Raw genomic sequence first — 26,590 nt, forward strand, 5'->3', positions numbered from 1 at the left:
CTTTGACTCCTCAAATCCTCAATCTTTATCACTTGAAGGACGCTCTTCCATACTGGTTCACCAGGTAGAGTCCTGCCGCAAGATCGGTCTGACCCCCCATAGACCTGTTGCCATGGCGGGGACAGAGCACTCAGGTATTCATGGTATGTGCCACAGCTTTTGATTTCGAAGGGTAGCCTCTTGCTGACCAAACATACGCAGTCACCGTAACCCTCGAAGATGTCGACCTTTGTGAGCCCATCCCTAAGCGAACCATCACCCTCCGTGCCCCGGCGTGGCAGGTCAATATTGGTCGTGGCACTCAGAGCGGCTACGGGAGCATCGCTGCAGCCCCAGACAATACCTGGTTTGACTCGAAGGTTATGTCACGAAACCATGCCGTCTTGCGAGCAGATCCTGTGACAAAGGTGCGTTCTTTCTTTCCACGCTACACATACGTCGAACTAATACAGGCAGGACATTCTGATCGAAGACATCGGCTCGATGCACGGCACTCAGCTCTGTGGGAGGAGACTAGCAACGCACCAGGTTGAGAAAATCTGGACTGACGACACTGTGACCCTCGGTGCTAATGTGGTGAGAGGCAGTGGTGCGTACAACGACGCTCCGGGAGTGACATGCACTGACAGCGTACCAGCCCATTTCAGCGCTCTTAGACTACGAGTCGCTTGGAAATGGTCTGATGAAAGGTACAACTTCAACGACACCCTTGACTGTTGTTGCCCCTACTGACCTCTGCCGCAGTTCTGATTCCAATAATCCCCATTCACCTCACAGCAACATCTATCGAAATACCTTTACTGCCGACTACTACAGCGAAGACGAGGCATACGAGGAACCTTCTTCGGAAATTCTGGGTGACCAAGAAGAACACGACTACCAGGCTTTCGAGGAGGTTGACGGCCACCTTTCCGAGCCCGACAGCGAAGATCAGGTCATTCAAGATTCCGTCCGTGAAGCCAGCGTCGAGATCGTCGTACCCCAGGCCCGAACCTTCACTACCCCAGACTCTGATGAGGCTTCCACTCAGGACAGCTCGTCGCTCGGGGAACTTTCAGATGACGAGACAGAGTCTGCAATGAGGTCGAAGATCGTCACCCTGTCGCCCGTCTACACTCTTACTCCAGTTACGTCAACCACGCACCTTGACAAAACTGAACCCTCTCAACCATCAGCCACTAGTCCAGCAGATGTTATCCACTTTGGAAAGAGTTATGGCGACGATGATATCTCTGGACCCGAGTCCTATGCCGATGACGAGCTCGAGAACGAATACTCGGATCCCCTCGAAACAGACTATATTCCCTCTTCGCAGACTGAGGCCGCTCCAAGCAGCTCCATGATGAATGCTACAATGCCACCAGAGCACGGCCGAGCTCCAAGCCCGTCTGATGCAGCCATGGTTAAGCCCTCAGGGGAATCTGCAAACTTAGCCTCGTCGGCGGCTCCTCCATTCCCTTCCTACCCGCAGTATGACCTACCATTTTGCGGTTTCGTACATCCGGCAGGCCGACCAGGACCTGACTTGGCTGATAACAACTCTGCTTTTGGTGAACCTGTGCCACGGCCACCAGCGCAGCAGCGATTTCAGTTTGATTCAGCTTACCACCCGTCTCACACTACTTGTCCACCGGTTTACGCTACGCCTTTCGCTTTCCAAGCACCTGCGGTACCTCCCCCAGCTCACCCATTATCGCCGCTTTCAATTGCAAGCCTGGTCCAACAACAGCCAGAGGAAGAGTCAAAGGGTTCCAAGAAACGAAAGGCTGACCAAATCTGCTCTGACACCCTCCATGCCAACGCTGCGCATTCCGAGTTTGGGTCCTCTGAAATTGGCGACCTGAATACCGCTCCTTTGCCAAATGATGCAGATATTGCGAGTCCTACCGTCGAAACCGGCGAGCCAAGTCAGCCAGCCTTGGCTATGGAAGTCGCAGGGAGGTTACATGCCACCAATTCCGAGCCACCGCGAAAGAAGGCCAGGAGAACAAAGTCGAGAGCTGGCGAGCGACGTGGCAATGGCATCATCAAAATGGCTGCAGCTACCATTACAGGGATGGCCATTGGCGCTGTAGGCACCGTTATTGGCCTTGCAGCTTTGCCACAAGACTACTTCGTTTGACGGATATCCTGAATGCACATTGTGGCACTGGGGCGCACAGGGGAATTTGGCGCACAACTCGGCCATGGTTGAGGTCGAAACAGGTGTGGCACGGGCTGGTCGATTAACGCGATATGAATGCAACAGAACGCTATGACTTATCTCGAATCTTATGAATTGCATCGGTGGCGTTGAGCTGGGCCCGCATCGCGGGTCTGCATGCAGTTCAATCTTTTACGGCAACTGGGGCAGGTATCAATTGTTCCGTGGTTCGGCGTCCGGCAAGAATCAGAGCAGCGACTTGGGACGGCGGCCATGGATATTGATATTGAGCTGGATTATTGTAAATCCTCGACAGGTGGGAGATGAATGCGTGCAAATGATTACCACAAAGCAGTATCTTAGCTTTCGATTCATCTATTCCTTCCGTTTTCCCTTCTCCTTTCAATGCATCGACACTATATGTATGTAAAGGACCAGCCAGGCAAGGGCTCGTGATAAGAATGAACAGATATGTGTCCACCGAGTAGAAATGAGCGTCAATCGCCAGAAGAGCAACAGCTCGACACAAAATCTCATCTACAGTACTCCGTCACTCGTACCTATTCATTCTCTGCGAGTCCATCGACATTTGTTTCCATCCCTATGAAGCTTGTGATCGCCCCGTCCGTCCCGTATGGCTTGCCCGGCCTCCATTCATGCCGTCCGTCATCAAAGTACATTGTTCCATCCATCCATCATAAGTGTGCCTTTTTCCCAAGTGGTTTCATTCCATTTCATGTCCACGTCGTGGTGGCCCATCGTTGGTCGTTTCCTCATTGATCATTCGTCATCCATCATATTCTTCATATTCCCATTGTCCGTTTTTTCCATTTTCCCATTTTCCATTTCTCCATTCGTCAGTCGTCATTCATTCCGTTAAGTGTTTTCTCTATATCTTCCATCCCGTGCCCGTGCCTGTGCCTGTGCCTGTGCCTGTGCCTGTGCCTGGCCAGCTCCCAGCCACAATCGTCAATGGTCCCCGAGTCCACACCCCGATGGTATGCTATGCTATGCTACAGATATAGATATATATATACATATATCCAGGCATTCCATTCCCCCGGGCTGCCCGTCTCCATGGGCGTTCCTCGGTCCGGTCTCAATTTGTGAATTCATACTATTTGACGTGGTCCACTACTGAGGCCACGACGCCATCGTTCGCTTTCCAGCCATAGCGTTCTCGCTGCAGGTAGGCGTACCGGCGCAATGTGGGCGCTTCCCCGTCAAAGTTGGTTGTCGTGTGATGGCTCTTCTTTCCTCGGATACGCTGGGTCGTCGGTCTGACTCCTTCAATTGTGGGATGTGGTGGTTTGAACTTGATGCGTCAAAGCGAAGAGAGCGTGCCTGAAAAGAAAGCCTTTCGTTTTGCTTTCTGCCGTCGGAACCGGGTACTCGTACATTGAAGAACTGACCCTTCGTGAACCAGTGCGCTGTGTTTCGGGTATGGTTCTTGTCAATAGCTGGTTTTCATCTGGGCCGCCATCTTAGCAGCGTCAGAACGGCGCGGAGCCTGCCCTGGTCGGGCTGCCACCATCGTGGTCACCTTTTCCCTTCTCGCCTTTCGTGCCGCCGACGTGCGTTTCCTCGGCTGGCGGCCGCTCGTCAGCGTGCTTCGTCTCAAAGTTCACCACGTCAAACCCCTTTCCGTACCATGCATCCCAGTCCCAGTCCACGCTGCGATGGTTCTCCTGCCCGAATGCCCGAATCATTTCTTCGCCCTCTCGTTCGGCCTCCGGCCCAGTTGTCAAAGGTGATGCTCCACCTCGGATCTTGCTTGTCGCGCCTTGACCCCATATCGTATTAGCGGCAACATTGATGAATGTCCCAATGTTTCTGAAAGTGAAGCTGATCCTCTCTCCGCCAAAGGCAAGTTCTGCAGGTGACTTCTCAAAATCAGGCCGCTTGTCGGCTCGAATCGAGTGAAGCCAGTGCTGATTTGTGGTTTGGCCGAGGACGAACAGAGAATTGTGAGGTAGAGGCACTCGTTGGGAAGGTCTCACAGTGTCAGGTTCTTCACCTTTGGCAGGCCCTAGAAGAGCGGATTTCTTCGCCCTGAGAATCATGGTTCTTTGAGCCCCCAAACTCACATTGACGATACTGGATCCACGCACAATGTCAAGTGTTTTATCTGAGTGCTCCGAGATGTTGTCTTCGCTGGTTCGGTACCATTGAATTAAAGCATGGTTTAGTGGATGGCCAACAACCCTTTCGGCGGCCTTCCGTAGCATGTTCACAACCGTATCAAATGGCAAAAGCTCAGGTGACTCATCAGCTGGGTGTCGATATATTGGCAGCTCAGATCCATCCCCAGGCATGCTCCCCTGGACAGCGACAAGGCGAGGCACTTCGCCAGATCGATGAAACATCTTCTGCCAGTTGATGTCTTTCCTGCATGAATAGAACGCTTGCTCGGCTTCAGTTTGATCAAGAAGATTGACGTAGAGTCTCGAGTCACCCTCGCCGATCTTATCCTCGAGTCCGAGGATATTAGGGGCAGTCTTTTTCTTCTTCTTTGGTCCCATTTGATGGTGGCTTTCGGGTGATGCATCCGGCAGCATGTTTCGAACACGCGCCCGTCCAGTCTCGGGTGAGCTAGTTTTATGAGAAGATGACTCTTCTGCTGACCGAGTCCGATGTATCGGTGACTCAGAAGGCGTAACGGACCTGACCGAGGACTCTCGCGAAGAACGCCGTTTTCGCGTGACTTTTTGTGCCTGTTTGGGCTTTACCTGTTCAGCATGTGTCGAGGTGCGACGAGAGGATGGTTTTTGTGACAACTTGAGCACGCGGTCTTCGTCTAGTGGATCTAGATCACTTGTTGACCTTTTCTGGGGTGGTTTGTGCTCGGTCGCTTTGTGCTTCACCGGTTTACGGCTTGACTCACTCGGGCTATGGGAGTCGCGACGCGGAAACCCCAAATCTTCGCTCCGTTTCGATCCCGTTCCTTCGGGGTCCTTCGATGGGCCAGGACTCTGCTTGCGTTCTAGCTCCGATATCCAGTCATCGATCTGTTGTCTCGACTTGTGCATTCTTGTTCTTCGACTCGGTGGGGGGAGGCTGACTTGAAGTCGTGTTGTATAATCCTCTTCTCGGATGACCTCGCCAAGCAGACCAGCAAGATCATCACGCAGTTCTTGGCAATCAACACCTTTCGCGCCCATATTATCTGCCATCTGGCGCATGGCCTCTACATGGCACATCTCGTCGAGATAGCCGAGACAGTCCTCGACGAGAGTGACTTGTACACCATGGCAGACGGCGTCAAGCACCGAAGCGTAGACTCCGATATTCGAGAGCGTGCCACAGACATAAATTTCAGTTACCAGGCGTGTACGGAGGTGCATGAGTAAGGGTGTGTCCTGAAATGCAGAGTAGTGTGACTTCTCCATGACCAGGTCTCGCTGCAGATTGATGGCGGTCCTGATGATATCAGGGTACTCCGCCCCCCAGGTTCCAGGCATGCAGCATCTGTGTTTGGTCGTCGTCATGACCGGAGCGAGAAATGCCTCTCGATCGTGAACGGCATCTGGCTTTTCCGAGGGAGAAAAGGGATCTTCGTGAGGTGAGCGGACGTTGCTCGGGTTATTGTAGTACTCACTGTCGGTTTCATTCGCTTGATGTTGCTGAAGATGGTGCTTGAGGACAATCGAGTGAGAACCCGTTATAGGAGAGATAGAAGAGCGAGGTTGTCCGAATCCCGTTCCGACCCATATCACTTCGCCTTTAGAACGAAACTCATCCACAAGCGACAGTAGGTTGGACAAGAAAGGCTGGACATTGTTGACGGGAAGATTGCCATTTGCCTTGATGAAGTCGTTTTGGAAGTCGAGCAAGATCAACGCTTTTTTGGTCTCGATGGGCGGGCCTGCAGGCACTGAACCGGGTTCAAACAGCATGATTGATCGGCTCTGTGTTTCATGATCCCACAAGGCGGTGTTGCAGTATAATTGAAAGGGAAAATCTCTTTTGAGACGCGCTCTCGCAGAGCGGCGAACCCCGTCGCCAAACTGCAAAAGGTACAGCAGTCTTTCTGGTGGAAGATAGCGTCAGATTCGGCTCGGACCGTGATTATATGTGGTCATTCAAAATTCTGACAGGTGAAGCTTCCTGTTATGCCTCGAAGTGCACTGACGAACTCGGTCCAAATGAGAGGCTAGTGACGACGATGGCTTCTGCAAGATAAACGCAGCCCACAATGGCGGGTCTTCGACGCAAGGGCGGCTTCAATCAAGGCTTGTGCCGCGGAAGCCAGGGCATTTAGGGACTGGCTTGTGGCGGAAGGAGAAATAATGTAATGTCGACCGTGTATGTTGTTGATCACGTCGTCGTTGAATCTGATGATGCCGCTCACCCGCGTTGTGGCGCGACGAGGCAGTCTCTCTCGCTCTCTCGTGGCTTCAAAGGAGCTTCTGCGACGGCTTAAAGGCGACGAAGTGGGTAAGCCACCCACGTTGAATGGCGGGTACTTGCGGGATGTTGCTGAGGTGGCTGTGGGGGCGTTTCAAGGCGTATCGCCGATGAACGCGAGAAGCAATGGTGACAAATCTGTGATAAAGAATCGATTTGGATAGATAGTGTGATCGAAGAAAAGTTCATGGGTTGGAAGATATCCGCATACCAAATACCAAATACAGCGACTGTGCGAGGTAGAAATCGTCGTATGCTGAGTTGGTGTCTCTAGTCCTGCGGTGTTGGTAACGGTGATGACCTGCGGATAGGATGATGCTGGCCTAGAAAGAGACTAGAGTGAGGGCGCCACTGTTCATAGACCAACTCGGCACCGAAGGTCTTGATATTACATAGGAAGACGATAAGTGAGAAGGCGAAGTGAAAGCACGATGAGGGTTTGGGGGCTGTTGAGGTGCTGTGTCTCTCTGCATGCCTTGCAGATCAAGAGCCAGGATCAGTAAAGCATAGCTCGGGGAGCAAGTACGACCTGGTGTCGTCGACGGGGGGAAGGTCTAAACGAACTGACAAGTCAGAGAAGAGGGCGCTGCGATAGGAATAAGCGAAGAAGCCGGAGGTTGCACAAGGATCCAAGGCTCAAGTCACCCTGTGCATAAGGGAGCCAGGGAGCCAGGGAGCCAGGGCGCCAGGTAGCCGGGGCAGGGATTGGGGATACATGGAGAAGGACGGTGACGGTGAAATCATCGTGAAGAGCGGAAGCGATTTGGAGACAGAATTAGCGCCATGGACTGATGCCAGCAGTCAAGAGATGGAAGCAGCAAGCACAATTGGCCAAGCTGTATTGATGGAGATCCGTCTGCAGCTGCTGGCAATACGGATTACTGGACGAGTAAGCAGCAGTCCAACAGGTTGAGCACGGAGGACGAGGTACAAAGCATGAGCATGGAACATGGACCATGAGTACTAAGTACTCCATAGGTCATGGACTGCAGATCTGAAGCCCGAAGATGATGCGCAGCTGATCTTACATACGGAGTATGGAGTACACAGTAGGTCAAGTAGACAGGAAAAGAACAAAGCACTGTCACCCAACTGTGTGGCTGGTGAATACTTATGTAATGGAAAGAGTTCCCTGAAGTCAACGCTTAGGGAGCCGTGGGGCCCTCAGCAGAAGTAACTTTAGGCCTATGTGCCTATAGGCTCCCTTAGGCTCGACGCCCAAAAGCACTCCTTGAAGGCTCCGGCGCTCGACAATTAAACACGTATGTACTCGGTTCTCCATTTTACCGAGGTATTCTGTCCATACCCGGTGCACTTGCCAACATTCCCCCATGCCTGCTCGTGCTAGGCAAGCCCAGCGAACAACAGCTGTAACACGCACTTGCTGCTCCAATGAGCATACGAAAGATCCTGGAAATGCTGTGAGTTACCATTGCACTAATATGCTGCCTCCTGCGGCTATCTGCATCTGACCGAACATAGAATTTCAGAGCTGTACCAGCTTTCCCGGTTTGAGGACGTCCTGGGCACGCATGTCCAAATGCTTCTTGACGAAGGCCATCCGCCCGAGACGCACAGCAAGGTCTTGCACTTCCCTATCTAGGCAATCTTGTTCCTGCTATAAGAGCTCTATTTCCTTACTAAGCCTGCATACTCAGTAGTACCAGAAGCACCTCTCAAAGAACCAAGCGCACCCTTGCTGTTACTGTATATTCATTCATCTCCCCCACAAGAGTTATCCTGCTTGTTTCCCGCTAAACCCACCCGATGTCGATCCCTGCCAACCGCGTGGCCTACGGCCCGTCTCGCTGACCCCAGTTGGCCCGTTACACACTCGAGATGTTACTCGCACGAGTACTCGTACAGCGTCGAACTTGGTATGGGTTGTTCCCCGTCATCCTCCGACTTGATACCCGGCTACCCCAACTGATCGCCCTTTTCAATACTTCCAGCGATACACAGCCTACCACTTTGTTGGCAACCGGAGCTCGAATGTCTCGATCGGCGCTAAGCGTCCATTGCGTGCTTCAGATATAACCTCCGCCTATTCTATGGCTCTTTCAATTCTGGTGTGGAGACGAATTGGGTTTTCGCCGTCGGGTTCGCTCCGGTGGCCACGTCACAACTCGATAGTCCACAGACCGAGCATTGCTGCCCTTGCAGCCTCGGGTACTCGTACGATAAACCATCTCCAGCTTGCCCAAACCATGGACACTTGTCCAGTGGGCGGATCGACCTTGCATCATGCATTGCTCGCGCCTTAGACAATGCGAGTTGTATTGCGACCGCATGGCCAACGCGAAATTTGACCTGACCATTGGAGGAGAGTGTCGTGAGGCCGATCAATCTAGGTCGCTGTCCTTGTCATCGTTGTCATCCTCATCCACGCCCATTGCAGCATCCATCAACTCTTTGACCTTGGCTTTGATCTCCTCCACCCGGTTCTCCTTGACCAAGCAGGTCTTGTCATCGATTTCCTCCAAAATATAAGCATGGTTGGACTCCCTGTCGATCTTCCGGACCATGGCCATTTGGGGTGGGTCACATTGGAGAAGGGCTCCTTTCTGGGCTTTCGGCATGATTCTCAGGAGGAAGCAGGGTCCGGAGAAAGGCGGAGAGCAGGCGAGAAGACCTTGGGAGGATTTTGACACAGATCAAGAAGATATGGTACCCAGTACAGTTCGATCAGAATGTCGGAAAATTACAGGCAGTAGTGGCACCTAAGAGGGATGGAGGGAGAAACAGGTGGAAAGCAACAGGTGACATAAATGCCAAGTGCTTATGTCATCCACGATGACCCTTTTGGTGCTTTCACCACTTTCTCGCCTTCCACCACACCCACACCACTGAGTGACCACTTCACATCATTCCACTGGGTGTACGGAGTACCTCACCCATACCTGGAGACAACACTCGGGTGTTCGGTGGCCGCATCTTATTTCCCCCTTTGGGCCTACGATATCATAGCCGGACCTTTCTCGTCTGCACCATAAGTTGTCTCCCATGGATCATAGCCATCTTTAGCGAAGATAGCTTCGATCTGTCGCCTTCGAACGCCTACATTTCCTCCGTCAAAGATCGGCAACACCACCGCGTCGTTGAGCAAATCGCCGAACGGTTGCTTGCGAGAATACGCAGACACGCCTATGAGGTTAATAGCATCCATAACCGATTCGACCGCGCTTTCCGACCCAAATATCTTAGCCTCATAACATAGCTCGGCTCCATATTGTGTGCGGCCGAAAGCATGAGCAGCTTTCCAAACGAGAGCTCGAGCAGCTTCGCATCGAGTCTTGATTTTGATTAGCAGGTCCGCTACACTTTGCTTCTTCAACATGGTCTCTTTCGAACCGCGCTTCTCGGTCTTGGCCCAGGCAAGAGCTCGCTCAAAAGTCTGCCGCATGATGCCAACGCCCATGGCACCGACCAAACACGCCGAAGCTGTGAAGGTCATCTCCACCACGTCAGCGCCCTTGCCTGGAGGAGCCAGCAGGTTTGTCTTTGGAACGCGCAAGTCCTTGAACCGAATGTGAGGGCCATTGACTGCAATGTGCCCAATAGTCTCTGGATGATACAGGACCTGATAAGCGCCCGGATCGTTCGTGGCGATGTCTTCTCGTGTTACGATGATGATGGCAGTCTGGCTACGGACGTCCTCGGCGGGAGCGGAATCAATAACGCGGGCAAGCACACATTGTACATCAGCCCCTCGATCATCCCAGCCGGAACTGTTGGTGGCCCAGATCTTGACTGATTAGCGATCAATATTGACGACTCTGAGATGGACGCCCCACCTTATCACCGTTGATGACATACTCGTCTCCCTCTGCCCTGGCAACAGTCTGGAAACCAGGTGACCCCTCCTCAGCAAAGTTGGCACTTCCACCAGGCTCGGAAAAGACCAGGCTCGCCAACGGTGTGCCGATGCCGTCAAAGAAAGGCTTGAAGAATTTCTGATGTTGTTCTGGGCTCCCAGCCATGATCAGAGGAGTCAGTCCAAGACCAGTGCCAAGGATGGTCAGAGAAGCGCTCGTCTCGACCGCGTAAAACTCTTCAACAACCAGGGCGGCTTCTATCAGGGGTCCTCCAGCACCACCTAGTTCTTTCGGAATCTGGGCCTTGATCAAGCCGTCTTTTACTGCCTCGGCGTATATCGGCCGAGTCGACCGGAAACGTTCTCGCCATTCTCCAGTCGAAGCGGCCTGTCCCTCGTACACCGATCGTGCGTTTGTCAGGTTTGCTTTCGCCCAGCCTCGCACGGCATTTCGGACAGCCGACTGTTCTTGCGACAATTCAAAATCAATCATGATGGATGAGGGCTTCACTCTGAGTTTTCGAATTCATCAATCCCGGACGACGCAGACGGGCATTTATACTCACGCCAAGATAGAACCCAGTAGGCATTGGGCTGTGCATTGTCCAGATTAGTGTAAGTGGTCGCATCTACGAACCGATGCGGGTGGTGCTAAGGCACGCTGATTAAAATCTGGCAGCTTGTCCCTGCTCTGCGATAGGCGGAATTCTTTGATAAGGCTGGCATTGCGGGGCCGTTCGTATTGCAACGTCGATGCAGGTAAGATGGTTCCATTTCTCCGTGGAGGCAAGTCAGCATGAACGGGGGAAGCACTTTCGATTGCTGACAAGAATTGAGTTTGAAAGGAAGGCGACGTATTAACCAAGCCCGCCTCAAACCGTTTAGAGGAAGGCGCGGTTGGCTGCTTATAGCCGCGGTAGAAAGTTTGGGTACCAGCAAGCTTGACTGACACACATGATATATGCAAGAACCGTGGGCTGACTTGATTGCAGTGTGCTTTCGCATTGACAGACCTCCCACCGCAGTCCGGAGGCATTGGTCTAGCCATCAACCCCCGAGCATACGTGGAACACAGGCGGAACGAAGATTGCAAGGTCACACACGTTCAACGAGTTGAAGTCATTGAAGTGACTAGCAAGCTTCCCTGCTTTACCTTCCCCTTCTCCAATCCTAATCGACCGATATGGATGAGATTGCAAGGGCACTGCGGCCGACTGCACGAGATCTCGCTTCATGCATCGTCGAAGTATGTGGACGCCGAATCAGCGATCTAATTATATGCGTGATTTTGACGGCCATGTTCTTGCGCAGTCAAACGCAACAATGTACAAATGAATATTTCCATGTCAAGTGGACATGGATGGCGATTGAGCCAAATACTAGCAGAGGCGGGAAAGCAGAATGCTGATATTTTCAAGTGAGTAACAAGTGAGGTGAGCCATGAGTGACGAGTGAGTTCATATTTGAAAATTGCAAGCTGAAGTGAATGTACAAGAGTTTCAAAGGTACTATCGCATGAATTGCTGTAACAGATGATTGATTGTTGATTTTCTCGTACTCACAATAACATCGTCACTCTCTGCCCACTACCTATTCGTCGCGCCTATTGCCTGCTTGTCCCCTCCTTTGAGCGCCGTGCGACTTCCTTTCGTCAGTGGGAACACTCATTGCCATCTACATCCCTTGGCCACTGGAGTTTCGCGCCTTCGAACCAATCATGCCTGGACTCGTTCTTTCCGTTATAATTTTCCTCGGTTTCTTGTCAAGAACTGCTGTTGGCATTGCTCTGGACGTTGATGACACAGGTAAGCACGGATCTCTGGGTTCATTCACTCACAGACTGACAACACCTTCAGAGTCCATTCTCGCAGCAGCGGCGCTGGGCGCGCACAAAGTAATCGGCTTGTACAGTGGCAATCAAACTGGAGGCACGCAGGGGAAATGGCCGTTCCCACCTTACTACTGGTGGGAGTCAGGAGGAGCATGGGGTGGGCTCATGGAATATTGGCACTACACGGGCGACGACACGTTTAATGAGGTGATGCAGACAGCCCTCATCGCTCAACTCGGGCCCAAGAATGATTTCAACGTTCCTGCTGAAGCTTTCGATACCGGCAACGACGACCAGGCCTTCTGGGTCTTTGTGGCTATGGCAGCTGCTGAGTACTCCTTCCCTCAATTGCCTGCTCCCAACCCTTCTTGGATTCAGATCGTCAACAATGCCTGGCAAGATTATGTCTTTCGCTGGAATACTTCTGGTTGCAATGGCGGACTGAAATGGCAATTCAACCCCAATAACGCAGGCTACTACTACAAGAACAGCATCTCCAACGGCGCCTTCTTTCAGCTATCGGCGAGACTTGCAAGATTCACCGGCAATGAGACGTACGTGCACTGGGCAGAAACGGTGTGGAATTGGGCGTGGGGTATAGGGTTGATTGACAGCATTTACAACGTCTACGATGGCACAGATGAATTGATCAACTGCACCGGCATAGATCACCACCAGTGGTCCTACAATGTTGGTGCCTTTTTATACGGCGCAGCCGTACTCCAGAACTTCACCAACGGATCGTCACCCTGGATCGACCGGACCGCTGGTCTTCTGGCTGCGACGAATACCTTCATCAGCCCCTTTCAAAATGCATCCAACATAATATTCGAAGCCGCGTGTGAACTCTCCAACACCTGCAACACAGACCAGCTGTCGATGAAAGCATACTTGATCCGATGGTTGGCTGCTACTTCGAAGATGGCACCTTTCACAGCCGGAAGAATAGGCGATGTGCTTCGGGCTTCGGCACAGGGTGCAGCAGCATCGTGTACAGGAGGCAAGACCCGGAACACGTGTGGAAGCAAGTGGTATCTTGGTCGATGGGACGGAACAACTGGCCTTGGTCAGGAACTTTGTGCGTTGGAAGCGACGTACGCACTGTTAGTCAATCAGACGAACCCGCCAGCAGTGTACCATAATGTGGGCATCTCAACGGCCGCTCCCTCACCAACCATCCCTGTCACGGCGACAGATGGTCTTCCAGCTGCCAGCGACAGCGCGCGGCCTCTCCATGACGGTGCACCGGCTACACCATCCACGATGCAGACAAAGGTACTGATCGCCGCCTTGTTCACCTCTCTGACCATCATGTGAGACCATTTGACTGAAGGCATCCTGTATGTCGACATTGAGTTATGGAGACGCCTGCTCTACGGTACGCCTAGATGCAATGGGATGGCGTTCTAGACAGGGAGTTGCCGGGGTCCGGACACCAACTGCAGCCGTTGGGGGCCAAAACAGGGACACACTGCACTCCGTAATTAGACGTGTTAGACAATAGGGAGCCCGGAAAATGACCCGGTCAGTTAGTCATTGTGGAGATAGGCAGTAAGGGTTGGCTTATCCCAAGACCTGACAGCCTCTTTGTACCTGCGTGTAGTCCGTACTCCGTGACTACTCAGTGAATTCTAGATAAACAACTACTGTAAGACCATCGCCTCGGAGTTCAGGCGACACTGTACATCGTCGCGGCAATTTTGATTCGCTACATGATTATGCTGTGCCGATCTTCGGCTGTCAAGTTGGAAGACCGGTGAAGTGCCAGACTATGACTATTCTGTCAGCGCTCCTGGTCATGACTTCTGCAAGAGAAAAATGCGTAGCACAAGGTCGAGCAGAGGTAGGTCATCAGACTTCACACATTCTGAAGTCGGAAGCATCGCCCTTCAACACGGAAGTGTCGCAGAACAACCTCCACCAGGATTTCAGCGGCAGTTCGAATTCATCGAGGGACTAAACAGCAAGGCTGAAAGGAAGAAGACAAGGTCGTGGGTGACGACGCAGCATTATCGCAGGAAGCGGTTCGAGGAGTGTGGGGCTGAAGATACCGCAGACGCGGAGAAGAAGAAGAAAGCGAAGCGCCGACCACGCTCAACACCACCGTCCAGATCCTCCAAGTCGGATGAGAATCAACCACCGCGGACGAAACCAGAAGGCCATGCAAAGGCCGCACATATGATAACGGGGACAAACCAGGCATTGCCTCTGCAGCGCCTGGGAAGCGGCCGAGCAGATCCGTTCAGCTCGTACCCGATTCCTGCTACACCGGACGTGCACGAATTGGTTGATCACTGTGAGTTGCATGCCCTTTCCACGAGACACCGGAGGCTAACTCGCACAGTCTACTTCGTCATCCCATCACTTGTCCACAAATACTGGCAAAGAGCGGCTCGCCGACCCCGAGCGTGTTGGGATCTATTCAACCTCTACCGCATGCATGAGATCCCCTTTCTGGGCATGCTGCACCACGCAGCGCATCATTTGGCCAGTATGAGAGGGCAACAGGAATCCCTGCAAGTGATCGAGTTCAAGCAACGCAGTCTTGTGGCAGTGAATCGAAGGCTTCAGATCCTACAAGAGCCTTGCGACGATTGGACCATCATCGGAGTCGGTCTGCTTGCTAACGCTGAGGTGAGTCTGGTATACCCGCCCGAGAAAATTCCTGTGATAACGAATGCAGCGCGTCTGGGGTGACCGCGAGATAGCCAGGCTGCACTGGGGAGCTCTGAAGCGATTACTGCTCAAGCGTGGCGGGTTTCCCTCGCTCCGACACAACACAGCAATGCACACAAAGCTCGTCTGGTGAGTACAGCAATATCGGATGGATGTTCACACTCCTGACACCATACTCAGGAGCTTTATTGCCCTCTCGGGGCCGACCCCAGATGGCAACCCGGCGTACGAGGACAGCTGTACAGAGTTGGCAGGCGCAATGCCCGGCTCTCCAGCCAAAGATTCCGACAGTGCCTTCAGAAGCAGTTGCGAGGAATTCGTCCGTTTCTTCGATACCCGACGGCGTCAGGCCTTAGCAAATCTCCCTTCGACGCCTGCACAGCAGAGGGAGTTCAGGAGCCGCCGTTTTCAGAAGACAATCTTCCAGGACGGATCCGAGCTGTCCCGGGCGCTGGAAAGCAAAGACATGGGCTATCTGAGTGCTGAGAAGCGTAGATCAGTAGAAAATTGTCGTATGGCGTGTTTGATTCACCTGAACTTGATCATGACCGATTATGGCGACTTTTCACAGCCTACTGAGGATTATCTGCGGTCGCTGCAACGCATCCTCGACCAAGACGACGATGATAGCAGCTTAAGCGCCGAGCATCTCCTGTGGACTTTGCTCGCTGCATTCCCGCCCGAGGAGAATTACAAGCGGATATGGCAGATGTGCCGTCTGGTCGACGTGGCCAAGTGCGCGAGGGTACATACCTGGGTCGCCATCGAGAACGCGCTGAGGACATTCTTGCGGGCACCGGAGTCTGTGGCTGAGCTCGAGGCCGTCACGTCAGGTTGGAACCGCGAGGACCTTTTAGCAGAGGTTCGGCGGCATGAGGGCACTGACGGGACCGAGACACTCTCGTGTAGGCGACACGGCGCTGATGCCTCCTGCTCGGAGGATTGCAAGATTTGTCCTCTCAGGCCTGCTACATTCTGAGAAGGCATCACACATGTGCTCATATGTATCTCAGCGTTTGTCCGGAGTATTCTTTACCTGATCCGGGGGGCCCAGTAGAATGAAGACTTCCATACTTTGTCATGCTCTGCTCCGATCATCACTTGCATGGACTGTCACGATGTCAACGCGGCTGATATTCGGGTGATACATAGATACAAATCCCTGCTCTTGTCCCCGCCATCGCCATCTCACCTCCGTCATCACATCCCGTTGTTCCGTCAATTCTCTCTCCCTGGTGCCTCTGAGAATCCTCAAAGTCACTCCGTTCTACGCATCTCACGCACGGTCAACCACCTGCTCCACGGAGCACCAAGTATCCTCGCAATGACGCCCTTAGCGGTATAAGCCCGAATGGCAAAATGATTTACTACTCTCCCCATCGCAAAGCACATCGCCGGTGGAGAGGACCCCCCCGAATCTGTCGAACCACCGTCGCCGTCCAGCTCCTCCTCTTACTCACCGTCTCGCTCGTGGTCTGTGGTCTGCTCGAGATGGCCGACATGGGCATGGGCACATCCATTCAGTCGCCGCCGCCGGGCCAGGCAGTGGTGGGCGGGCATGCTGATTCCAATGCGCAGCCGAACGGCGTGGACGATCCAACCCAGGATGGGGAGCAGCAGCAGGAAGCAGCATCGCCGACGAAAAGATACACGTATCAATACAGGACTCTGCAAGGGTATTTCCTGCAGGACGACCCGTCCACGGACGCCGCGACCTTCGACTTCATGGCCCCGGACGTGAACTTTGGTTTGATTGACAGGGCGTACGAATCTGATGGATCACTGCCGAAAAAGGGAAGGGAGATGACGCAGTGGCAGCGCTTTGAACACCACGTTAGGTCTTTGAATCAGAATGCTGGAGATGATAACGGCGACGACGACGAAGCACAAGGAGATGGAGCACACAGGAAGCAGCAACGGCAACGACAACGACAACGGGTAGGTCGTCACAGCTCACATTCTGCCCCACGGACACGATACCTCGTCTTCTTCCTCGGCCGGCACGGCAACGGCTACCACAACATCGCGGAGCGTTACTACGGCAGTACAGCGTGGGACTGCCACTTCAGCGCGCTAGACGGCGACCCCGACGGGGTCATGATCTGGTCGGACGCGGCGCTGTCGAGGGAAGGCAAGCGACAAGCCCGACAAGTCAACACTTTCTGGAAGAATCAGACGTCCGGGCAAGGGAACGGGGCGAAAATGCGTCTTCCAGACCTATACTTGGTGTCTCCGCTCGACCGCACGCTCGAGACCGCGCAGCTTAGTTTCGACGGCGTGGGATCGACTGCGGCGCAGCAGGGAGAAGCATCATTTCGGCCTGTGGTGATGGAGAAGGCGCGCGAAGGCGCGGGCATCCATACGTGCGACAGGCGCGGGAGCGTCAGTTCCATCCGCGCGCGGTATCCGAGCTACAACGTCGACGCGGACGCCCATCTGACGGAGAGGGACGAATTCTGGACGCCCGACCGCAGAGAGCCCAACTCGGCGCTGGACAAGCGATTACGGGGCTTCTTTGACGATCTCATGTCCAATGCCGAGATTTTGGGTCCCGAGAAAGAGAGCGTCTCGGTGACGAGCCACTCTGGCGCCATCGCCGCCATGTTGCGCGTCTTGGGACATCGAGAGTTCGGCCTAGGCACCGGGGCGGTCATCCCGGTTCTCGTCAAGGTGCGGCGCATTAGTCTGGATGATGACGATAATGACGACGAGGACCTGGGCAGAAGAAACGGTGGCTCGGGCGAAGGCGCCCATCACAAGGAACCGACGCTGGATCTTCCTGACTTGGCTGACAGTCAAGAGGATCAACTCGACAATGACGCGAGTCCTAGTGTCTCGCCCGTGGATCCTGACGACAAATCGAAGTGGGCAACTATTCCCTCGTGTCCGGCCGACTTGGACCTTACGACCGTGGGGCAGAAGCGCTGGGGCATGGGGTTGAAAGACTTTCTTGATGGCGTCGAAGGCGGCACTCTCGATGTAGAAGCCGTGCCGTTTCATTGAAGCGATCGACGAGCAAGCCTTGGGTTTTCAGTTTACAGAGATATGCCTGACTAGAACTTTTGCCTTAGAAAGGCCATGCACATCAGAAACTATTGTAGATGTATCGCGATCTATGCAATGGCTGATCAATAGCCTGCATACTCTATGCTTGCTGTTGGTGATACACGTTCTTGTACATTACCGCTACTGTCTTTCGCGCAGACCCAACCGCCGGCACAGTCGCTACCTTTCGTCGTACCTGATGACTGATAACTAATGAGTAGCTACTCCAGCTCTTGTAGCGCGCCGCAAAACCGAGAAGTCAGACCTGGGAGTACACCATCCGCAGTGACGATACGACACCGGACGACCTCGTACTTGTCTGTTTCGCAGAACCGTAATGAGTCCTCCTGCTCGCGATCTCGGACGAGGAAGGCTTTCCCACGCACAACTTCCACCGGCTTACACGTATCGACGAGGGCCTTGTACTTCCCTCCCCAAGTCCGGAGCTGGCCATTCTCGAGGTGCGCGGGGATTAGTTCGCCCTCGTTCGATACCAAGATGCCGCGTCAAGACGTGGGAATCTCCAAGGGTGCCGTAGAAGAAGTACCAAACGGGATACTGATCCTGCGCGGGCAGAAAAGTCGTACCAGTGTCGTTATTGGGAAGTCTGTTCTGAGGCAGCGTGGCGTCCACAGAGAGTGTCGGCGCCAGACTGTGTGCACAGAGGTCCTTGCTCGCTTTTGCCAGGCGCACAATAGTCGGGTGGAAGCCAGCGTGGTGCTCTGAGATCCAGGCGAGAAGGTTTGCTTGGGCGCGGCCGTCGAGCTCGCAAAAGCTGGTGCACGCGCCGGATTCTCCTACCCCTGCGGCGGTGGCGGGCATGTCAGCCAGGCCGGCGGCTGTCTTGACTTTCTGCGCCGTGTCCAGCGGACCCTCTAGGCGGAGGAGATATGTGCCGGAGGTGTCTTGTTGGTGGTGGTGGAGGAGGTGTGTGGCACTGACGCTGTGGCTATTAGGTTGCTGGAGTTCAGAAGTGGTTGATTGACGACGCGGCACGATTGTAGCCTTTTCATACCCATTGATTACTGAGTTACCACTTGGTCGAGAAGAATTAGCGCAACGACGAGGTCGGTGCGTTGAGTTCGCTGTGACTCTACCGACGATGGTGGTTGCCTACTCATGGCTGACGGATTGTCTTGATCGACCCGGCAGGATGGATCATTTCAAACAGAAGCATGCGTCCATGTGAGCAACAAACCTTGTGTCGGCAAAGGAGGTTGAATTCTTGCCATCAGCCCAGCTCAATACTAGAATACATGGCCACTGCTGAGATTTCAGGCCGTTACTATCTTCCCGGAAACTCAGACGTCGACCCGGCACCGTGGGTCATGTTCACACCGCTCAGAGTATGTCTAGAATCTTGCTCCCGATATCAGACGTGTTGGTCCAGAAGTTTTCCGGAGTGGTCTGATCGAAGTTGAAGTGTCAGTCAAGCACAACTTATAAACAGCTTCTCGTAAAGGAACTTACCTGCATAACAAGCACTCCGTCCTCGACCAGCGTCTCGTGGTAGCTGCCATTCTTCAGCTTCTCCACCACCCGGAACGCGATCTCGTTCTTCGATATGCCTTCCTGAAAACCTTCCTGGAGCATGTCGTCGCCCTTGAACCCGGCGCGCTCGAGCTGGTACTTCAGACCATCAAAGTACGACAGAGTGGCGCTGCCGAGGACCTTGTCCCAGTCGGAGCGGACTTTGTCCCCCGCTTGGGTCAGCACGGCGGCGTTTTGCTCAAAGTTCGGGTTCAGCTGGATGTTCGGGACCCCCACGAGCTCGCCGATGGCCTTCTGGAGCGCCCCAATCTCGGGATCGTAGGATTCGCGCACGGACTGCCTGGCGTTGATGTTGAAAGCACTCGCACCGCCAGACGACGCGGCGGCCGACTTGAGGGCTTCCTGAAATCCTTGACTGACGTCGTTGACATTGACGGCCAGGGATCCTTCGGCGAAGACGAGACGAAGGACACCATCCTTGATTTGCAGGCCGCCATACGTGAAGGTAGTGTCCTCGGTCTGTGGTGCGAGTTCGACCCGATGCTCCGAGCACAGAGAGTTAAGCTCGGCCTTCCCATCGTCGCCGTAAGATTGGACAAAAGATTCAAGGTTATAGCAGAACGGTTCGATGTACCTGGCAGATCTATCTAAGAGAAACATACGGCACCTCTGTCCCAAGAGAGAACATACCAGGTTATGATCTCGCCGATTCGTGACTTGTACGAGTCATCGTCGGTATAGACGTACAGGAGATTTGGATTGGTGGTCACGGTCCATGGCTGTCCCAGAGTCTTGGATATTTTAGCCTCGAACTCCGGTCTCTTGGACTCCCACTCGTCACGCACTACCATGGGTCAGTGGCCATATTGCACGGGCCTGAGGGTATTGTGGCTTACCGTTCTTGCGAACGGCCAGCGGCAGTTTGTCCACAGGCGATTTGAGAGGCATCTTTGCGAGTTTCTAAAATGTCCTGCATCTTGATCGAGGCGGTCTTGCACCCTTATGTGCGCCGCCACTACAGTGGAATACCCGTACACGCTGCTGGTCTTTTTGGTGAAAGGTGATGGCGGAAGTCAAAACACGAAAGCCAAACCCCTGTGGCGTAGGCCAGAATCCGGAGTTTGGTGTTGGTAGGCGAGCGCCCAGGAATCCAGGACCAACGGCCTGGAATCGTGCTGCTGCACTACCGATGGACACTGCTAAGCGTGCCAGATTGAGGCTGCCCCAGGCAAGCTAGCGAGGCGCTTATGGTGTTCTTTGGCCTGGGCAGGGCTGGGGAGGAAGCCTCGCGGGGGCCAAAGATGCGGTGGTGGAGAGTCAGCGCTGTAGGAAAGCAGCACATTACACCGCTCATGTTCCTTGAAGTCGGCCGTTGCGAAGGGAAGACACGAGAGGCGTTCTGGACAGAATCCGGGCAACAGTTGGCCTCGACTTTCGGCCGTTGGTCGATATGTGTATGTGGTGTACTGGGTACCTAATTAGCTCCACCCCCGACTTGCCGGAAACGTCAGGCTGAGATAGCCGAGCAGCCCCTTTTTTCGACAAGGGGAATTAGGACCGGGGGTTCTCGCCATGGCTTAATTAGAAGGGCTTTCGATAAAAGAGGCGACCTGGCATCCATTCGAGGATTACTAGTATGTACCCTTCCGACTCCAGCACCATGTCTCATCAGCTGTAAGCAAAAGCAGCATCCGCCAGTGCATGTGTGTGGGACAAGCTCTGACAATTGCACAGGCCCCTTCAAGTGCGAAAGGACATTCGCGATGTCTTCGCAAAAGACACCAGCACCGTTCAAGGATCTTTGCAACACCTGGCCCGAGTCATAGGCTATCCTGTATCATGCGAACCAGAGTGGCACATGCTCTGGACCGAACTGGAGCCTGCATATCCGGATAAAGCCATTTTCGTGCCTAGTGTCGCGAAAGTCATCGAAGCCTGGTCCGACAGCCTTGTTAAAAGACTGGAAGACGACAGCTCTGAAGCCTGGACCGAAGTGCTGCTGGAGAAGTTATCGCCAGTGAAGAGAGTGAAGCTGTCAATTCAGGTGAGTTCATCTAAGAAGAGAGTAGACGACGCGAATAAATTCAGGCAGCTACTAAGTAGCTAATCGTGCAGGTCGCTGACGAGGCGAGGGTGAAAACAACCTGGTTCGAGGATAGATGCACCTTTATCGTTACGCTGCCGACGAAGGCTTCATCCCATGCGTCGAACTCTGCATTGTCAGCTTTTGCAGAAGATCTCGAAACCCTCTTCGAAGCGAGCAAAAGTCCCGATCCTGTCCAATCGAACCAGAGTCACAACGATGATGACTGGGCTGAATTGACGTCTAACGGCGGCAGCAAGAGTCTGAACATCCGAATGCGCCCTGATGACCAACCTCCGCAGAAGCTGAGGGACCTCCCTTCTCTTCAAACATTGCCACGACCGGAGATACTTTTCCAGACCACGCTTCCATATCTGATGCACGTATTCTCGCACGGTACAAGCAAAGTGACTGTCAATGGGACGCACGAGCCGAGCCTCCGACTTCTGGCCGAGTATTTGCAGCGGTGGATCAAGACCGATCCTCAGGATATTCGAAAGGTGAGGAACTGCCAATCCCATGTTTGGAGACCGCCTGCTGGGGTTCATGGTCAATTGACTACGTGGTCTCAGATTCCATACTGGCGCATCACGATGCACGAATCGAAACTCGGTCTCGGCATGTTTCACGACTCGTTGACCATTGAACCGTTCGACCATCATCAGCGAAACGCAGTAGTGAATGTGTCCCTGATCCTGGCCTTCATCCAGGGCATCCTGGGCTATCACCCCGTCCCTGGACCATCGAGCGCCGCGTACTGGGAATTTCAAAGGAGCGTGTCGTTCGGTTCGTCTTGACGGCGTCCTCCAAGTGCAACGCATTCGATAAGGCCTGGTCAGGATCGTTCGCTCCCTACAGCGTGGGCAACGAGGTTCGAAGAACGTTGAGGCGTTAAAGCGGAAGCTGTGCCCATCCCACTGGTGACGACCTATGGCTGAAGGGTAAGCCACGCCAGTTCAGGCCCAAGAAATGCCTTTGGCATGATACATCCACCCCCCCTCAGGACCGTCGTATTGCTCCATGGTCACAACGAAGCGCATGCAAAATCCCAACCGCCGGTGATAGCGACGATTCTGCATGAACCAAGACGCATCGGACCAAAAATCGTCCGGGCAAAACTGCCAACTCTGGCCGAGCAGCTCTGACGGACTCCGTGGCACGGGTGGGCACGCTTTGAGACTATCTTCACAGTACCGCCACGAGTCAGACGATCTCAATGCCTCCCACGTGGACGCATCCAGACATCCAGTTGCCACCTGCTCGGGCAGGCTGATTTGATGGTCCACGAAGCAGTCGTGCTTGACCCATCGCCATCTCGTCATCGCCGCGTGAAGGTCGCGAAAATTCCACAGAGGGAGATCACGCTGACGATTGGCTTCCGCAACACCCCTGCTTCCGTCCCACTCGAAGGTGAAGCTCGGAGTGTGTCGACTCGTAAAAGGTGATAAGATCTTCTGGAACCCCCTTGTCAGAGCCTTGGATTGGCCCTCAATGCAGTACATGTTGGCTGCCATCTCTGTGCTGTGTTTGTCCAGTGGAGGCTCCTGCTGGCGCCATATCCGCTGATAAACATATTCGCATGGTTTGGCATGCAAGTCAGGCGCGAATGATACTTGGATCTTGCGGAACCTCAGCACAGACAGAGCGAGAGCCTTGCCTAGTAGAGGATGGACAATATTGCCAGATCGATGGTCCTCGCAGCGGCAGCGGCAGTCCCTTCCGCTGGTTATCACTATGCGTAGTGGCCGGTTGTACGCATTGTGGAGGACTTGACTCCTGACCGAGCGGCTTGTTCTGGCGAGGGCGCTGATCGTGGCGAAATCGGCGTGAATGTCCGGGTCGTTTGAGATGCACAGGCCCTGTCGTGGGACGAAGTATGAATTGATCCCGTCGATGATCTCTGGAGGGGGATAGAGATGGTGCTTTGGCTGAGATTGAGACATGTTCATGGTTGGGAGAGTAGTTCTGGCTTGGTCTCTGCATTCGAGATCGCGTCTTCTGATGGCGATATTCGTGTGTAGGGAAGAGCTGGTACAGTAAGCCTTGATACACTCCTCCGCAAGGTGCAGGAGATCCTGATTGATATCACAGGTCGCTGTGCATGGTGGTCAGGCCCATAGGTCCTCAACCGCTCAACGTCGAACTCAACCGGGAAGAAGCATGAAAGACCATACCGGCACCTGAATGAGGACCTTGAGCCACCACTTCCTAGAACTGAATGATGGAAATCCAAGGGTCCCGGACTGGTAGCATGTGGTCGCTTCGCTCGCATGTTCACTACCAAGTCTCTTGACCCCATATCCCTCGCTCGCTCTGTCGCAGGATCCGTCGCACTCGAACAGCACCACACTGGAAGGAATTCAACAGTTTCTCCTCCTATACGAAGCTATCGTAAGGCCTTCATAGTACGCTGCGAGATGGAGACGAATTCTCACATGAAGCCATATCTGCAGATACAGACTTACAGTTGTCGCCTCATGTTTTCGACTCGCCACAGACCAAACCACGTTTCGTCTGAGAACGTCCTTGAATGGTTACATGCTCCTTCATTACCCAAGGCTCACAGTCATTATAATCCAAACTGTCTTTAGACACACCGAACCCTCACTCATCCAAAAGCTCATTGACCCGCCTCGAGAATTGGACATGACGATACGAAAGCAGGCGGACGACCTCCACTCGGCCCTTGCACGAGCTTGGGCAACCAATTGCCACTCCAAGCACGAGGCGAAGCTCTTTTTGGAGGACCGGGTTGAGCAATCAAGCCTAAGTCGCAGGCAGCAACATACCCTTCCAATCCAGGTCCTTCAATGTGTTTTTACCGGGAGCAGTGCACAAGGGCAAGGCTTCTGGCACGAATCGAGGGTCCAGATATTTGACGACACACAGTCGAGTCTCCCAGCTTCTGCCGTCAGCCCAAGCGGATTCCGTATCACCATCAATGCTCCCCGAGCCAGCACATCGTCAAGGACCCAGGATATCGGGACTATTTGCTCCGCGATCGAAAAGGGCGAAGTTGATCAACAACATATTGCCTTCAGTCTGACAAGTGGCTGCAGGACCGAAGTGGACGGCGGTTGTCAAGATGCATTTACAACCTCCCAAGCAAAAGAGACAGTTGGACTCAAAGACTTGTTATTGTCAACTTCACAAGGTTCTGGCGGACTACTCAGAAGCGCTTGGGATGTCAAGATCTTGCTCGCCTTGAATTTGGCTTCTAGCTTCCTACAACTGCTTCGGACACCCTGGATTGCACCGGCGCTCTCAAAGGATACAGTGACGCTTCTCCGGGCTTCAGATGGAGATGCCGAGATCAGTAAGCCTCTCCTGTCGGTCTCATTCGAGGCTCTACCGAATAGTCCAGCGGCAAGCACAACCAAGTTCGAATTAAAGGAGTCACTTGTCGAGCTGGGCATCATGCTGTTAAAATCTGGCACGGGAAGACCTTTGAGGAGAGATTCGGCCTCGGGTCCCGGCCCTTTGCGTCCATTTGAGCGTCAAGGCTACGCGCTCGAGTGGCTCGGAAGCATTCTCGAGACCTTGCCACCATCATACCACAGGGCTGTTTCTCATTGCTTCACAGGGGCAACGACAGCGTCTCCGCCCCCGAAAGGCTGGGTTGACATGAGTTTATGGGAGAATATGTGTGGAAATGTGATTGTGCTACTTGCAAAATTGGTCCTCACTTGACATTTCAGCAACAATGTGACATGTCAGGTCCCGTCGGAAGGTCTTTTAAAGAAAAAAGGTACATTCAAGAGAGCGCTCTCGATGAGCCCAGCTGAAGATTACAAGCACTAACTTGCGGATGTTCTCCAGGAAGTCAAAGTATGAGCAACTGAGCCTTGTCGATGTGCATCATGTGCATAATGGGTCTGCGGCCAAAGTCTCAGCGCAAGTAGCTTCTCAGTGGCCATGCTGTGGAATATCCGACCAGCCTCACGCGGTGACGGATAAACGATATCTCCGGGGCGCTCCAGGGGCGCCGTTGTCCGGAATGGGGCTGAATGACTCAATGGGCTTGGCGGGCTCGCGGGTCCGTTGAGTCAACTCGCATGGCAACTTCTAGATGCGTGAGGCTGATCTTGCAGACAAAAGACGACCTTGACTTTTTTCTTGCTTCTCCCAGTATTTATTTCTCGCCGTCAGTGAATCCTATCAAATCCAAAAGCTACGCAGTAGTCTCCATTCAACGCTACACCCATTCACCCCCCTCCCCGACCACTGCCTGTAGCGTTTCGGCTTATCACCAGCACCCCACGAGACCGCCACTTCGCCCTCACCGAGCACTTTCACCACTTCCACCCTACCTCCCTTCCACTCCTCTCACGTCCTTTCACCATGTCCGACGACTGGGAGAGCGTCACCCGCATTGGCAGCAAAGTCCGCGGCCCCGGCAGTGGAGGCGTTGACCGGGAACGTGTGGTGAAAGGCAAATCGGCCCTCAACGCCGCCCAACGGTCCGGCGCCATCATCGGCACCGAGAAGAAATATTCCAGCGCCAACACTGTAAGCGGCTTTCTCGTCTCTTTCCAGGCTCTGGGTTCTGGCTCCGGCTCCGGCTCTGGCTTCAACTTTGCCAACTCCTCAAGCACAGCAGGGAAGGTGATTGTGAAAGAGTACAACTAACAACTATATATCCTCATAGAAATCAGCAACCGAAGGCCAGCATCTCACCAAAGTCGACCGCTCCGACGAGATCATCAAACCCAAGACAGTCGGCCACGCGGTCGGCCAGGCGATCATCGCCCGCAGAAACCAGATCCTCCCCAAGATGACACAGAAAGACCTGGCCAACAAAGTCAACACCCAAGCCAGTGTGATCCAGGCGTACGAGAACGGCTCGGCGATACCAGACCAGCAACTTCTCGCGAAGCTGGAACGGGTGCTGGGCGTCAAGCTGCGGGGGAGTGACATCGGGGCTCCCCTCGGGGGGCCCAAGAAGAAGTGAGCGACCGGGGTCAGTTCAGCCAGATATCTACAATTCGAGCGTTCGCAAACGGGCGATTGGATCAGTGCGGAATGAACCCCGCAAGGCTGATGGAGGCCCCGGTCTGTGCCACTGTCATGTCCACGGGCGTATTGGTTGCGTTTTTGGCC

At 53.8% G+C, this 26,590-nt stretch overlaps 13 protein-coding genes across 13 annotated transcripts; 7 read left to right on the top strand and 6 right to left on the bottom strand.

The window, feature by feature from the left end:
- Positions 1-112: 112 nt before the first annotated feature.
- On the top strand, positions 113-2,122 carry G647_04241 (uncharacterized protein; the record flags this gene model as incomplete). Its single annotated transcript, XM_008728585.1, has 5 exons — positions 113-143; positions 202-407; positions 457-589; positions 638-677; positions 745-2,122. 5 exons carry the CDS (start codon positions 113-115, stop codon positions 2,120-2,122), a joined length of 1,788 nt encoding a protein of 595 aa, XP_008726807.1.
- A 1,514-nt stretch (positions 2,123-3,636) lies between these two features.
- Positions 3,637-6,039, bottom strand: G647_04242 (uncharacterized protein; the record flags this gene model as incomplete). The annotated part of the gene is made up of 1 exon (XM_008728586.1): positions 3,637-6,039. The coding sequence occupies one exon, from the start codon at positions 6,037-6,039 to the stop codon at positions 3,637-3,639; it is 2,403 nt and encodes an 800-aa protein (XP_008726808.1).
- Positions 6,040-8,892: 2,853 nt separating this feature from the next.
- On the bottom strand, positions 8,893-9,129 carry G647_04243 (uncharacterized protein; the record flags this gene model as incomplete). The annotated part of the gene is made up of 1 exon (XM_008728587.1): positions 8,893-9,129. One exon carries the CDS (start codon positions 9,127-9,129, stop codon positions 8,893-8,895), a length of 237 nt encoding a protein of 78 aa, XP_008726809.1.
- A 374-nt stretch (positions 9,130-9,503) lies between these two features.
- G647_04244 (uncharacterized protein) lies at positions 9,504-10,857 on the bottom strand (the record flags this gene model as incomplete). Its single annotated transcript, XM_008728588.1, has 2 exons — positions 9,504-10,295; positions 10,345-10,857. The coding sequence occupies 2 exons, from the start codon at positions 10,855-10,857 to the stop codon at positions 9,504-9,506; spliced, it is 1,305 nt and encodes a 434-aa protein (XP_008726810.1).
- A 1,224-nt stretch (positions 10,858-12,081) lies between these two features.
- G647_04245 (uncharacterized protein) lies at positions 12,082-13,512 on the top strand (the record flags this gene model as incomplete). The annotated part of the gene is made up of 2 exons (XM_008728589.1): positions 12,082-12,169; positions 12,221-13,512. The coding sequence occupies 2 exons, from the start codon at positions 12,082-12,084 to the stop codon at positions 13,510-13,512; spliced, it is 1,380 nt and encodes a 459-aa protein (XP_008726811.1).
- A 501-nt stretch (positions 13,513-14,013) lies between these two features.
- Positions 14,014-15,850, top strand: G647_04246 (uncharacterized protein; the record flags this gene model as incomplete). The annotated part of the gene is made up of 4 exons (XM_008728590.1): positions 14,014-14,491; positions 14,540-14,829; positions 14,879-15,000; positions 15,052-15,850. 4 exons carry the CDS (start codon positions 14,014-14,016, stop codon positions 15,848-15,850), a joined length of 1,689 nt encoding a protein of 562 aa, XP_008726812.1.
- A 512-nt stretch (positions 15,851-16,362) lies between these two features.
- On the top strand, positions 16,363-17,874 carry G647_04247 (uncharacterized protein; the record flags this gene model as incomplete). Its single annotated transcript, XM_008728591.1, has 1 exon — positions 16,363-17,874. The coding sequence occupies one exon, from the start codon at positions 16,363-16,365 to the stop codon at positions 17,872-17,874; it is 1,512 nt and encodes a 503-aa protein (XP_008726813.1).
- Positions 17,875-18,315: 441 nt separating this feature from the next.
- G647_04248 (uncharacterized protein) lies at positions 18,316-18,738 on the bottom strand (the record flags this gene model as incomplete). The annotated part of the gene is made up of 1 exon (XM_008728592.1): positions 18,316-18,738. One exon carries the CDS (start codon positions 18,736-18,738, stop codon positions 18,316-18,318), a length of 423 nt encoding a protein of 140 aa, XP_008726814.1.
- A 519-nt stretch (positions 18,739-19,257) lies between these two features.
- Positions 19,258-20,355, bottom strand: G647_04249 (uncharacterized protein; the record flags this gene model as incomplete). The annotated part of the gene is made up of 4 exons (XM_008728593.1): positions 19,258-19,323; positions 19,387-20,041; positions 20,098-20,251; positions 20,304-20,355. The coding sequence occupies 4 exons, from the start codon at positions 20,353-20,355 to the stop codon at positions 19,258-19,260; spliced, it is 927 nt and encodes a 308-aa protein (XP_008726815.1).
- A 712-nt stretch (positions 20,356-21,067) lies between these two features.
- G647_04250 (uncharacterized protein) lies at positions 21,068-22,287 on the top strand (the record flags this gene model as incomplete). The annotated part of the gene is made up of 4 exons (XM_008728594.1): positions 21,068-21,081; positions 21,142-21,451; positions 21,523-21,990; positions 22,063-22,287. 4 exons carry the CDS (start codon positions 21,068-21,070, stop codon positions 22,285-22,287), a joined length of 1,017 nt encoding a protein of 338 aa, XP_008726816.1.
- A 159-nt stretch (positions 22,288-22,446) lies between these two features.
- Positions 22,447-23,433, bottom strand: G647_04251 (uncharacterized protein; the record flags this gene model as incomplete). The annotated part of the gene is made up of 1 exon (XM_008728595.1): positions 22,447-23,433. The coding sequence occupies one exon, from the start codon at positions 23,431-23,433 to the stop codon at positions 22,447-22,449; it is 987 nt and encodes a 328-aa protein (XP_008726817.1).
- Positions 23,434-24,136: 703 nt separating this feature from the next.
- On the top strand, positions 24,137-25,180 carry G647_04252 (uncharacterized protein; the record flags this gene model as incomplete). The annotated part of the gene is made up of 1 exon (XM_008728596.1): positions 24,137-25,180. One exon carries the CDS (start codon positions 24,137-24,139, stop codon positions 25,178-25,180), a length of 1,044 nt encoding a protein of 347 aa, XP_008726818.1.
- A 651-nt stretch (positions 25,181-25,831) lies between these two features.
- Positions 25,832-26,441, top strand: G647_04253 (uncharacterized protein; the record flags this gene model as incomplete). Its single annotated transcript, XM_008728597.1, has 2 exons — positions 25,832-25,999; positions 26,139-26,441. 2 exons carry the CDS (start codon positions 25,832-25,834, stop codon positions 26,439-26,441), a joined length of 471 nt encoding a protein of 156 aa, XP_008726819.1.
- Between the last annotated feature and the right edge of the window lie 149 nt (positions 26,442-26,590).

This window comes from Cladophialophora carrionii (assembly GCF_000365165.1).
Source record: "Cladophialophora carrionii CBS 160.54 unplaced genomic scaffold supercont1.3, whole genome shotgun sequence".
Lineage (NCBI taxonomy): Eukaryota > Fungi > Ascomycota > Eurotiomycetes > Chaetothyriales > Herpotrichiellaceae > Cladophialophora > Cladophialophora carrionii.